General features: G+C 31.9%; 1 protein-coding gene across 1 annotated transcript; it reads right to left on the bottom strand.

Annotated features, from left to right (window-relative positions):
* Window positions 1–8078, bottom strand: LOC137922029 (venom serine carboxypeptidase-like). Its single transcript, XM_068764866.1, has 8 exons — window positions 7836–8078; window positions 7156–7766; window positions 6741–6853; window positions 5586–5756; window positions 4081–4248; window positions 2938–3197; window positions 1213–1341; window positions 1–232 (listed from the first exon to the last, which is right to left on the bottom strand). The coding sequence occupies exons 1-8, from the start codon at window positions 7886–7888 to the stop codon at window positions 34–36; spliced, it is 1704 nt and encodes a 567-aa protein (XP_068620967.1). The 5' UTR covers window positions 7889–8078; the 3' UTR covers window positions 1–33.
* Window positions 8079–12267: the final 4189 nt, after the last annotated feature.

A 12267-nucleotide genomic window follows, 5' to 3' on the forward strand; every position in this document is an offset into this window, starting at 1 on the left:
TTAATTCTGTTGTGCATTTAATAAATTAAAATATCATAGGTATATCACGGTATTGTTTTTAATAAACTCTTCTAAGAACGAGTTTTCTAAAATAGGGAACCGTTTGCTTAGTTCAATCTTATGAATCCAGCGGGTGACGAGGTCCTGCGCAGGGGCGGGCACGTCTAGAGGTACCATGTGGCCAGCACCGACAAATACCACCTCAGTAAAACCGCCGCCTGTTTTGTAATATCTGTACAGAAACATCTACAGATATAGATTATCCCATAAATCATCGTCAGGCTGTAATCTAATAATAGAGTAAATAATGACTTCAAGATATTTTACCTAAAAATATAATAGGTCGGGTCTTTAGGTAAAATTGTAATATAAACATTTAAAATTATTGCCCTTTCAAATATCATATATAATCTGTAATTTTCCACCACTTTTATTGCTTGATTTCATCAAATTCATCAAATTGATGTTACTTTTGCGCTTATAATTCTTATTTTCATTTTATCTTGAATAACCATACTATTGATATTGATAGGATAGACATAAATTTATAGTATGATGGCTAGATCTTGAAAGAAATTAGTACATTTGCCAAATCAAATATTACTGCATTAAGTACAGTTAAGTAAAGTCATTCGTCAATTTATTATTCTGGGGTTAGCCACTATGTCCACCATCACCAGATTTTGACCTAACTTTGATTTATGGGACATTAAAAATATATAATAAATGCAGTGTGAGTTACATAAGATTGTACGCAGAAATTGTACCCGAGGTAGATTGCAAGTTTCAATCCTCTACTGCTGGACTACCACTGCTTGCAATGAATAACATTAATATTATACATTTCTAAATTATATTAATAATAAATACAATAACGAAATACATGTAAACATGATTCTCGAAATTTGCAAAATTTTTACTTGAAATTTTCATCGAAAACAAGTTGTTTGTTCTATTTCGATGAATATTTGTTTTATATTTTTAATATTCGTTATAATAACATATATTTAGACAAGAGACTATGTTTCAACTTGCATATTTGCTTAGACAGTTGTTTCTATTTTCTTTTTTTTACGTGTAATAGATTACATTTGAATTCACATTCACATCAATTAATTCCGCAAGAACTGTTATGTTTTTACATAAATATTTTATTATTTTTTATACAATGTAAATTATATATGAGATTAAATTAAATTAAAATAACCATACCCAGCGCGTTTATTCAAATACAAGTAAGGTAGTCTCGGAGCTTTAATGAATTTGTCAGATTTATTCCATTTCCACGTACGGTAGTTTTCTGATGTGGTAACACACGGCATCATTAAATCTAACTGGCCACTGAAATAAATATATAAAAAATATATCGTCATTATTATTTCATATGTAAGGCGTCCACTGCTGAGTAAGTGTTCTCCAGAGACTTCCAATAGGACTAGTTGGAAGCGGCTCGCATCTAGCATCTGCTGACGACCGTAACAAGATCGTCTTTCCACTTAGTGGGTGGAATTTCTACGCTACACCTGCGGGTCCGTGGTCTTCACTCCAGAACTTTAAGGCCTCAGCGACCATTCTTTCTACACGCTATGCCCCCTGTCACTTCAACTTGCTAATTTGATGAATCCCCTCATTCTTGATCCGATCTCGTAAACAAAACTCGAGCATAGCCCTCTCCGTGGCGCGTGAAGTAAATTTGAGATAGCCAATATGACGTGTGGTGTAAGTGAGACCACGTTTCAACGCCGTTTAAACGTTTGGTCTGAAGATACTGTGGGATAAGGTACGAGATATAAAAAAAGTTAAAAAAGGAATCAAGGTTGCTATTTAAAAGAATCTGTACATTCATATTAATGACAAAACACGTGATTTAATAAATAAAAATGTTACATTAACATTTTTGTGCTTATGTGTTTATCAAGTTTTTTTACGTTTTTAACGAACTTAGTAATAGTTCATGATAAGAGATATCGCGATGACACCCACAAAGCAAAAGAGGTCGATGATACACAGACCACAGAACTAGTGATAGTATATTACAATGTATTTAAAAATATATGTAGCAGTATTTGGCAATTACAGAAGTTCAGATATGAGCAGAAATCGTAAATTTAGGCGCTTATTTACCCAGAGCCTGAAGTATTGGCTTGTTATGCAAGTCTTTTGTGTTGCAATAATCCCATAATGCGAATAAGAGTGAGATAGAGCTATACTTGTGCAAGAGAGACACAACTATACTACCTAATCGTATTTCAGTTTGAAACTTCAGATAAAGTCTATTATAATGCATTGAAATAAAACATTATTAACAAGAGTTATTTCATCATTATTATATATATCTTTTTTTTAAATTGTGTATTTGAATATTTGAACGCGTTTATTCTCAAAGCACCGTGTGAAGTTCCACATAAGATTGTAGCAAATATGACATTAGCGATCGCCTGCAAACGTAGTAGTTGCCTTGATAAATTTATTGACATATAGCCGTCCAAATAAACAAAGTAAACTTTATTCGACGCTCCTCCTGGAGCCCATTAGCTTGGCTAACTTAAAAAAGATCCTGCACCGGGCTTCTTCTGTAAATATCGTTTTTTTCAACAAATCTCGGTCCAAAAAAAAGACCACTATATTTTTTCATTCATATATTTAATGTTTTAACATAAACATCTTTACACATCTTTTTTAAGCAGCGTGACAGCTAGTGTTATATTGGATATACATCATCATTTCAGCTATAAGTGTCCCACAGCTGGAAATAAACCTCCCCCAGAAATTTCTAACAGGACCAATTGGAATCAGCCTGCACCCAGCATCCTCCGACGACTTTAACAAGATCGACTCTCCATTATGAGTTAATGTCCTACGCTGCGTGTATCAGTCTGACATTTCCGCTTCAGGACCCAAATAATTAAAAGGAAATTATAATTTTTTATAACTTACCAATAAGCAAGCACTCTATAATGTTCTAATAGAGTCTCGAAGTGTTCCTTTGCGCTGCTTAGAAAGTCAGAGGCAAGGTGTGCGTTGACTGTTGTGTTAACGAAGTTGAACTTTGTTGCGCGCACGTGTAACGCGCGCTGCATGTGCGGCTTGTTCATCAGCAAGACGTGTCTGCCGACCGCCAATTCGTTGCGAACGAAATTATAGGCGTGCGTTTGATGGCTCATAGTGAGCAGGACACTGACCATATTCATCCATTTCTAAAATAAAAGCCCCAAACTTACTTTTTATACAGGGTAATTAGTTGTAGGTGTAAAAGTCTTAAAGGGGAGAATGACAAAAGAGAACAGGACATTCGCTGTCAAATGATTACATTCTATTCGAAGTTAGAAACCGAATACTTGTATATACATAAACTATTTTTATTTTATTATAAAGAGATTTTTTTAAAAAAACAGCATTACTTTGTGTAAAAAATTAAGAACTTCTGTTCCCTTCTTTTCATTTATATCATTTCCGTACAATAAACGTATTAATCATCGTCATTTCAGCCCTGTTTTATATTATTCTTAAAAGTTTCTATAAATTCTAAAATTCTTATAGTTAATTTATCTCTTTAGCTTTATCTATTTAACCAGTGATAGTTACAAAATTAAAAATGAAACATAACAGAATCAATCGTTATACAGTACCCGACGATAAATATTGCACATCGACCTTTGGAAAGGCGATCGGCTAATTTAGGCTTTGTAGAGCAATTTCTCTGTCCCACACTACCTATGTGACGTTTTGTCTCTTGTATTTCGTGCGACAGAGATAACGCTCAACGCAAAGGTCGATGTGCAATATTTATCTCCGGGTATTGTAGGTGACAGCACCTACAATCTGTGATTTTTTGTGTTGGACAGCATTTCAAGTAATTAATCGATATCCGTTTTATAATCTTTGCGATCGTCGGCAGTTCCAAGTCAATATGCAGGTCTTTATTGCGTACGTACCGCGCTCGAATAAGCGAATACAGCTATTTAAAAATGTATTAATAGAAATAATAACAATAATCCAGTTATAAAAAAATGTATGCAGTAAATTTAAATTTCAATTCATTATATACAGTTTAAGTAAGATAGGTGATATAATACTTACAACTTTAGCCATGGTACCGTTTTTAGCGGCGACTTCCTTTAACAAGGCGTCCTCGAGAGGTTTCAAAGCCTCCTTTTCCTCTTGTTCGATCAGACCGAAATTATAAAAAGGACGAATAGTCTTAGTAATGACTGCCGGGTCTACATAAGCGTTGCCGATTATAAAACCCTGCAAATTTTGAAAATAAATCTCGTTAACTAGGGTAACAGCTTTACGAAACAAGGGTTACCATTCTTGGTACGCTTGTTATATCTTATCTGTATTAAATTTAAGCTAAGCAAATTATAAAATTTTTCTTTCTTTCTTTTTTACATCTTTACTATCATTATTTTTTATTTATAATAAAGAATATACTAGTTTTTTTTTATTTCCATGTTCATATAATTATCTAGTCTTTTTCGTTACGCCGATGTGTCAATCAATTCGCCTCAAATGATCATTTCGCCAATTTTCATGTTAGGAAAAATTCCAAATTTTTATATCTATGCAAAAATTAATGATTTTTCGGGTTACAGTATAAAAGTAATTGAAGTCATCGTTATTATTTCAGCCGTTCGAACATCCACTATAAGACTAAGGCCGCCCTCATAGATTTCCAGTAAGACTGTTTGATAATGGTCTATATCCAAGATTTTCTGACGACCTTAATCCTTCGTCCTCTGTCCTTGTGGGCGGACGTTCTATGCTGCGCTTACCGGTCACTGATCTGAACTCCAGAACCTTAAAGTCTCAACGGCCATCTGTTCTGCGCATTACGTGGCTTGACCACTGCTAAAACTGTCTGTAGCGCTTGGGTAACTACTTGAAATAAAACATTGCAGAAATAAATGTATAATTGAGTAACCCTTCTAAGTTATATTGTTAACATTTTTAAATTTTAGCTGAGTTTACCTATTAAAAATGTAAATAATAATAAAACGCTGTCACGACTTGCGGCTGGGAGTAGAAAGATTCATATTAAATAGCGGCAATCACTCTTCCAGTTGTCTGCGCTCAATAAACGGGAAATAATATTGTAAATAAAGCACCCTACCCATACAAATTAGATTTTATAATAAGAAAGGCCACTGCCAGTGTCTATAAAATGCAATAGGCAAATAAAGTAAAACATAGAAATATGTACTCGTCTACACATTTTGATTGAGTCCAACTCAGTAAGGATAACTAAGAAATCCTTACTTTTAATTTTTTTTTAATTATCGTTTTGTTAAAATTACGCATTTCCTTTTCGTTATGCATTCAAGTTTTCTTTGTTACTAAATTGTCACTATCACACATGATGCAGTCTTTTTGCTTGTGGCTAACTCTATGGCTCACATAAGCTAATTTAAACGACAACTTCACTTAATTATGCTTTAAGTTATTTAAAAAGATGTAAATCGTGATCAGTATCGCTCTCTATTGTCGTTCACGCTGGCTCATTCATACGACTATTGTTTTTTATAACAGTCACATTATGAAATATTAAGTTAAAACCACTTTAAAAAAGCATCAAATATTTTTACCTGTAAGTTGACTCGATGTCCCGGTAACAACATATGCTTGTGTATTTCAATGCCTAATCCTGGTACATATTTGCCGGCGTATGACTCTCCCGCCACGTATAACGGAGCAGATCTTAGTTCCGGGAATACTTGCAGGAATTGATGGAACGCTGTATATAAATGACTGGAATACTAATAATAAAGCTATTAGTAGTTAGTAAATAACAATTAAAAATGCAAATGATTAATGGAGTAGTAAGGCAATCCATAGCTGCCAAAATATGAGCTACCTACAAAAACCATAACTGTTAACCTGCTACCTACCACACTTTGATCGAAAAGAGAACAAACGTTTTTTTGACATGCGACTTTTCTTCAAAAACGCCGTCACAATAGTTCACCGGGTTGACAAACGGCATCACAACATGCCATTTATATGATGATCAATATTTCATACCATGTAATTTTATTCACAAGCTCGTCTAACTTTCCACATGCTCTTTCGCGTCCAGGGCAGCCAATGCCATCCCCGCTTCCGCCTGCAGCATGAGTGGTCAAAAATATGGTTCGCGAATTCACCTTCGACCGCTAAATAAAACCCGCCAACGCGACCGTCCTCAACCTTATACTGCCGGGCAGTCAGATGCTACGTAATAAGACGATCGGAATATTTATCTACAAATCGTCATTTATAGGTTGTACTGAAATAAAATCTTATACTGCCACCACAATGAAGAGTTGCACAAGTTTGATACGAGTCATAACGCAACGATCATGTATCTGTTTTTTTTTTCGTTGGGGCACAGATCCACCCCAAAGATCACCACGGATCCCGGTTCCTCTATATCTATTCCGAAGAAGATGTAAGAAACTAACAGCATTAAATTCATACGAATAAGTCTCTATACAACAGTTTGTAACAGTCATTCAATTTACTTTACTCACAAGTGTATTATTTCAGTTAAGACAGACAACGTCTCAATTCCTTAAAGTCATGACGATTCAACCAAGTCCAGTTCAACTAAGAACCTTTATTAAGGTTCAATGTAATACTTTCTGTGTAAACACTAAGAATAATATTACGTGGTGATAATAAAATTTTTGTCAAACAATATAAAGAAAAATGTTGGACAGAAGGCGGCAATGACGTAACGAGGTCAATGAAATTAATATTACCGTGGCCATGTCCCTCGTGTATCCTCTCCTATCTTCAGTGTAACTGAAACCGGTTCCAACGGGGTTATCGAAAAACACCAAAGAGTGGTTCTGCAACCAGGTATACGGGTTACCTAAGAAATAAATTAAATTGAAGTATAAAACTTTACCGTTAAATAAATGTATGCAAATAATATATAAAGTTAATGACATTTCTTAAGAAATTTGTAAACCATGAGACTTAGAGACTGGTTGGAATATTACTTTCTTCGGGAAGAAATCAGAACGAATTTTATGAAATTCTACCCGAAAGGGGCGTTCATAAAATTCGCGAGGACGGCGTGGGGCAGCTAGTTTGCTATGAAAAAATAACAAATTTAACCTACGATAAGGACTCCTGAATTATAAGGTATTTGGAGATTGGTAGCAAACTTACGTGTTAAATTTAACGTGGCATCCACCTTAAATGGACCTATTTCATCGAATAGTCCAGTCATACTCGATGCACCAGGACCGCCTTGCAGCCAAATAATCCACGGGGTTTTTTTTATTGGATTATTTTCGACGGGGAAATACCAGAAGAAAATATTAGAGTTGTACGTTTTATTGACTGTGAAATATCCCGAGTAACTCTTTACTCCAAGGAACATTTGCGGATCCACCAAACTGGCATTACGTGCTTCATCTATTTTCCCATTCTCTATATATGGTGTTAATATGAGTGGCGATAAATTCTCGGTTGTATTAACATTCGCTTTGGATATATCATCAATTTTGCTATCTTCACATGAGTGATCTTCTGATTCAACAGCAACTTCATTCGATGTTTTGTTGGCTTCCAGGTCATCATCGATATCGTTTTTAGTTATTTCATCTTTTATATTTTTATCATCGTCATCATCAAAATCATGATGCGTTTCTGTAGTCGTAAATTCAGATAACACAGATCTGTTGTCTTCAGATGAAGAGACTTTGTTATTTGATCTATCTACTGAATTTAGAATTTCCGCTATTTTATTATTATTCAATATAACTTTGCTGTTGACACTACAAATTTAATATAAATTAAAATAAAAATATTTTGGCGTCATTAAGCAACTCCTTTTATATCCTTACCTTGTAATTACGATATTCAACATGCAACAAACAAAGAATCGTAATAAATTCATGATAAATATTATTTAACTAATAATTGCACATCACAGATTTATAACTCGCCCCTTATAGAAATGGAAACTAAATGGCCAATACAAGATAATATACACGATTTGTTTTTTATCAGTTGAACTAGATGATCCCGAGTCTGTAATGTAATGAAACGTGACACGATGACCAAGGTCCGCTATTTACAGATTTACTATATAATTTACTCGCACGTGAAACACCAACACGTTTTTATTTTATAGTATACAATGTTTTTATTCTGAATTCTATATATTCATAAAAAGTGGTACAACAATCCAGCGCGTCCGTTACTTTCTGTATCTTTACTTGATAAATATAACCTGTTATTGTAGTTGCATATGCCTAAGATGCATTACCTGCAGATGGTGTTGAAGATTTTTCTTGTATGTTATTATAAAGAATACGTTTAATAAACGTCATAACTTCAAGGTGCACTGAACCGAAAAACTTGTATCGTATATTTTAATGGACTTAAAAAATTCTATAAGTGATGGATCAATTAAAAAATCATTTATTATTTATTTATTTATTGGTATCACAGAAGACAAATTCAAATATTCCTTAAAAATATTAATAACAAAAAAGTAAACATTAATATTTCGACTCCAGAACTAAATGGCGTGTAATGGTTATTTCTTTTCAAATGTAACACAATATATTATTTATTTTTAATGCGTCAGAGTACTAATGTTATTACCTCAAACCTTGAATACGAGAACTTTATTCTTTTCTTGTAGCGTTATTAACAAATAATAATTATAATAGTCAATCCAGTCAGGTTTGCGTGAAGATGTGACTTCTTGAGATCAATTTGCAAAGAAAACTTAATGAAACTAATGGCGATTAGTTCGCTGTAACAATATTCTTCAGTTGTATCGAGAAAAGCTAATATTTAAGACGCTTAGAATTTGTTTCAACAAATATATATTTATTTCGAGACACGTCATGTTTTAGGAAATTTAAAATGTATTAAATCTTAAAAAATTGGCTTAGTAGATATAAACAGTATTAAGCGTTCATGTTCACGTCTAGCAGCAATTCTTCTTTCGACTGACTGCGCTAAACAAAACGTCAATGTATTTAAAGAAAGATTCAAATTAGAATTAAAAAAAAGTAATAGTATATACTATAACTTACTTTAAATCCTAACTGTTTTTATACACACCGATAAGAAATTTAGTATCTAATAAAAATGTAATAGCAACTATAGGATTTGTCTATTATTTCAATTTATTTACAAAATAAAAAAAATAATGACCATGCATATTTCTTTATATAAAATACTAGCTGATCCCGCAAACGTTGTTTTGCAAAAAAAATTAAAGTTTTTAATTAACAAATGTAAGATAAGGGTTGATCGAAGAGGGGTGAAAATTTAGGTTTGTATGTATTTTTGTATGCTGTATCATAATTAAATAAAAACCAAAAAAATTGTCTAAAAAATTAAAAATAAAATTTAGGGGTGGACCACTCTTATCACTTAGGGGTATGGAAAATAGATAGTAGCCGATTCTCAGACATACTGAATACGCATGTAAAATTTGGTAAAAATCGGTCAAGCCGTTTCGGAGGAGTTCAAGTTCGAACACCGTGACACGAGAATTTTATATACGAGTATTAGATGTACAAAGTATACATTTCAAGATTAATGTTCACGTTTTTAGCATTATCTTATTTTTTAATTACGACCGTCGTATCTATTATTTCGAGCTTCTTATCGTTCTGAAGCAAAGATATAAACTTATATATCTTGTAATAAAATTATTTTCGGAAAATATTTTTGTACGATTCGAGTAAAAAAACAAAATCAATGTTTATACAATCTTAATTAAAAATCAATACATCTTTTTCATTTAAACGGCATTTACAAACACTTAAATATCATCAATTCTTTAACAATGATAAGTAGTAATCTTCCACCGGCTCAGAATGCTGATCCACTGAAAAAAGCCAGGAATTCAATAGTTGATCTTAATAAATGAAATTTAACATTTTTTTATAATATGAACCATGTAAATGGGTCAACAAATCAAGTTCCATGTATTTCGATCATAAAAAAACTCTTGAATGCTATGATAAGATTAATTTAATAATATATTTTTAATTTAAGATTTGTTACCACTTTAAAAGTTAAATTTAGTCATTTAGAAAAATTAGTTTATTAAAACAGGATATTTGTTTCTGGAAACTAAAAAATTTAATTCAAATATACCCTATTTAGTAAGTCCGTGACATTGTTAGTAAAGATTTTGTCTTGGCATTACAGAGGTTTACCCCATAAAAGCTCATATGGCATATTTTCAAAAATAGAACTTCAAAAAATGTTTTAACCATTATTTATTACTTGCTCCAATATACTTTTGTAAAACAGGTAGTCAACTGTATATTTCTCGAGAACAAATTCGAGTATTTTGAAATATTTTCATTCAAAGTAAATAATAACTTCAGATAATCACATCACTATCCAAAGTTCTCCGTCCTCAGGAGAATCCATAACAAAGTACTAAAAAAAGTAGAAAGTTGGTCTTTATTCAAAATTCAAAACTGCAAAAACGAGATGAAAAACTATATTTATTATTGAACTAACTTCCAGTAGTTGTTGCATTTAATTAATGACTAATGTTTTAATTATATAGTTAATAATATTATTCCTTATTTTACTCAGGACGTAAAGATGATCATCACATTTTATTAAATTTACAGTCTTTCCCAGCATTGTCAAAATGATTAAATTTAAAGTACAGTTTTAAATGCATATGTCCCATAATATATAAATCGCAAACAATTTATATGTTTAATAACTTATTCAGCATTTTCTTCAGGGTGGTATATAATATAAATAGCAATGAGTAGGAGGCATGCTGTTATTTAGGCTGTCATAGTAAATTAAGTAATGTAGGGATACCAACTTTTAAACTAGCAGATGTTAGCTAACGGTTGTTAAGACTTTTGTAAGACAGCCTCATATCTGCTCTTGATTGCCAGCCCAACTCAGCCTCGATTACCTTTTTGCTATACATCAGTATTATTTGTGTTTATTGTTAAAAATGATATCATAATTTACATGGAGTATCTTACTTTTTTGTCTTGTGTTTCACTAATTAAATTATACCTTAAAGGAAACAATATCACAATAACATATTTCAACTGATGAAACTACTTCTATTATAATATGTCACGCAGTACCTTGCATTAAAATAAATTCATGGAGTTATGTTAGATTTAATAAGGATTAAGAGTTTGGTCAGAAACACAAATCGTTTCCATAATATTCCAGTGACACATAAATAACGTAACTAAAGACGGTTTCGAGAATTCTAAATCTTTATAACACCACTTTTATTATGTTTCAAACATTATATTTTAGTAAAGTTCATTTAAATATAATTATAAAGCCATTCATCATCATCACTGTTTAAACTTTTTGTTTTCACTTAACAAAGATAATATTAAATTGATATAATGACGAATAGAATATAAACATATTTAATAAACGGAATACTTATATAATTGGGATTATATAAGTCATGCGTACAACATTCAAAAATCGTAGGATATAATATGGTCCCTACTGATTTCTATCAATAAAGTATACAAAAACAAAGAACTGTCATTGTCACAATGACAACTAGTTCTACATCTTTTTACGCAGAATCTAAGTAAATTCCTTTCATTTAAGAAAAGTATAAAATTTCAGTTCTTTTTTTAGAAACCTTTAAATATAGATTTAATATTCAGGAAAAAAGGAATTTACTTTTTATTAAGAAGGAAATTGTAATACAGCTTCAAGTAAAACAAATCTTTCACTTGGCGTTGATTTGACAATGTTCGCGTTATATTGATTTATTTGAAATATATTTCTTTCCCTTTCAGCGCTTTAAGTCAGAGCGTTCTAACAGTGTAATTAAACTATATAGTAATCAATATTACTTCTCTTATTCAAATGGTAAAACAGTAAGAAATATAGATTTGTAAAGTGGTGTTAGTATCTTAAATAAAATTTAGTTACATATTCATAGTTTTGACTTAAAAAGACAAATTTTATAAAGCGCTCCGATTGCTGAAGTTGTCATTGAATGAATTACAAAGTCTATAAAGGGTACAGTCTAGGGCAAAGCAAATATTTACACAATCGCACCTCGCAATTGCTGAAAGGATAAAACGAATTGTATTACCAAAACGAAGTGTATAGTTTCTATAGTGTAACTTTATACTAGTCATTACATTACCACGAGTGATTCTGTGTTTTTCAAATGCCCAGTTACTTAAATTTACTAGATTTATAAACATAAATTTTGAAGTGTTCTATTCAAACATATAATATGATAATGGACAAGCTGAAATTGTTGAGAAAGGTAAGTGA

Source organism: Battus philenor, unplaced genomic scaffold (genome assembly GCF_028537555.1).
Source record: "Battus philenor isolate CCGP_79_NKW_IND1 unplaced genomic scaffold, ilBatPhil1.0.hap1 SCAF_2, whole genome shotgun sequence".
Lineage (NCBI taxonomy): Eukaryota > Metazoa > Arthropoda > Insecta > Lepidoptera > Papilionidae > Battus > Battus philenor.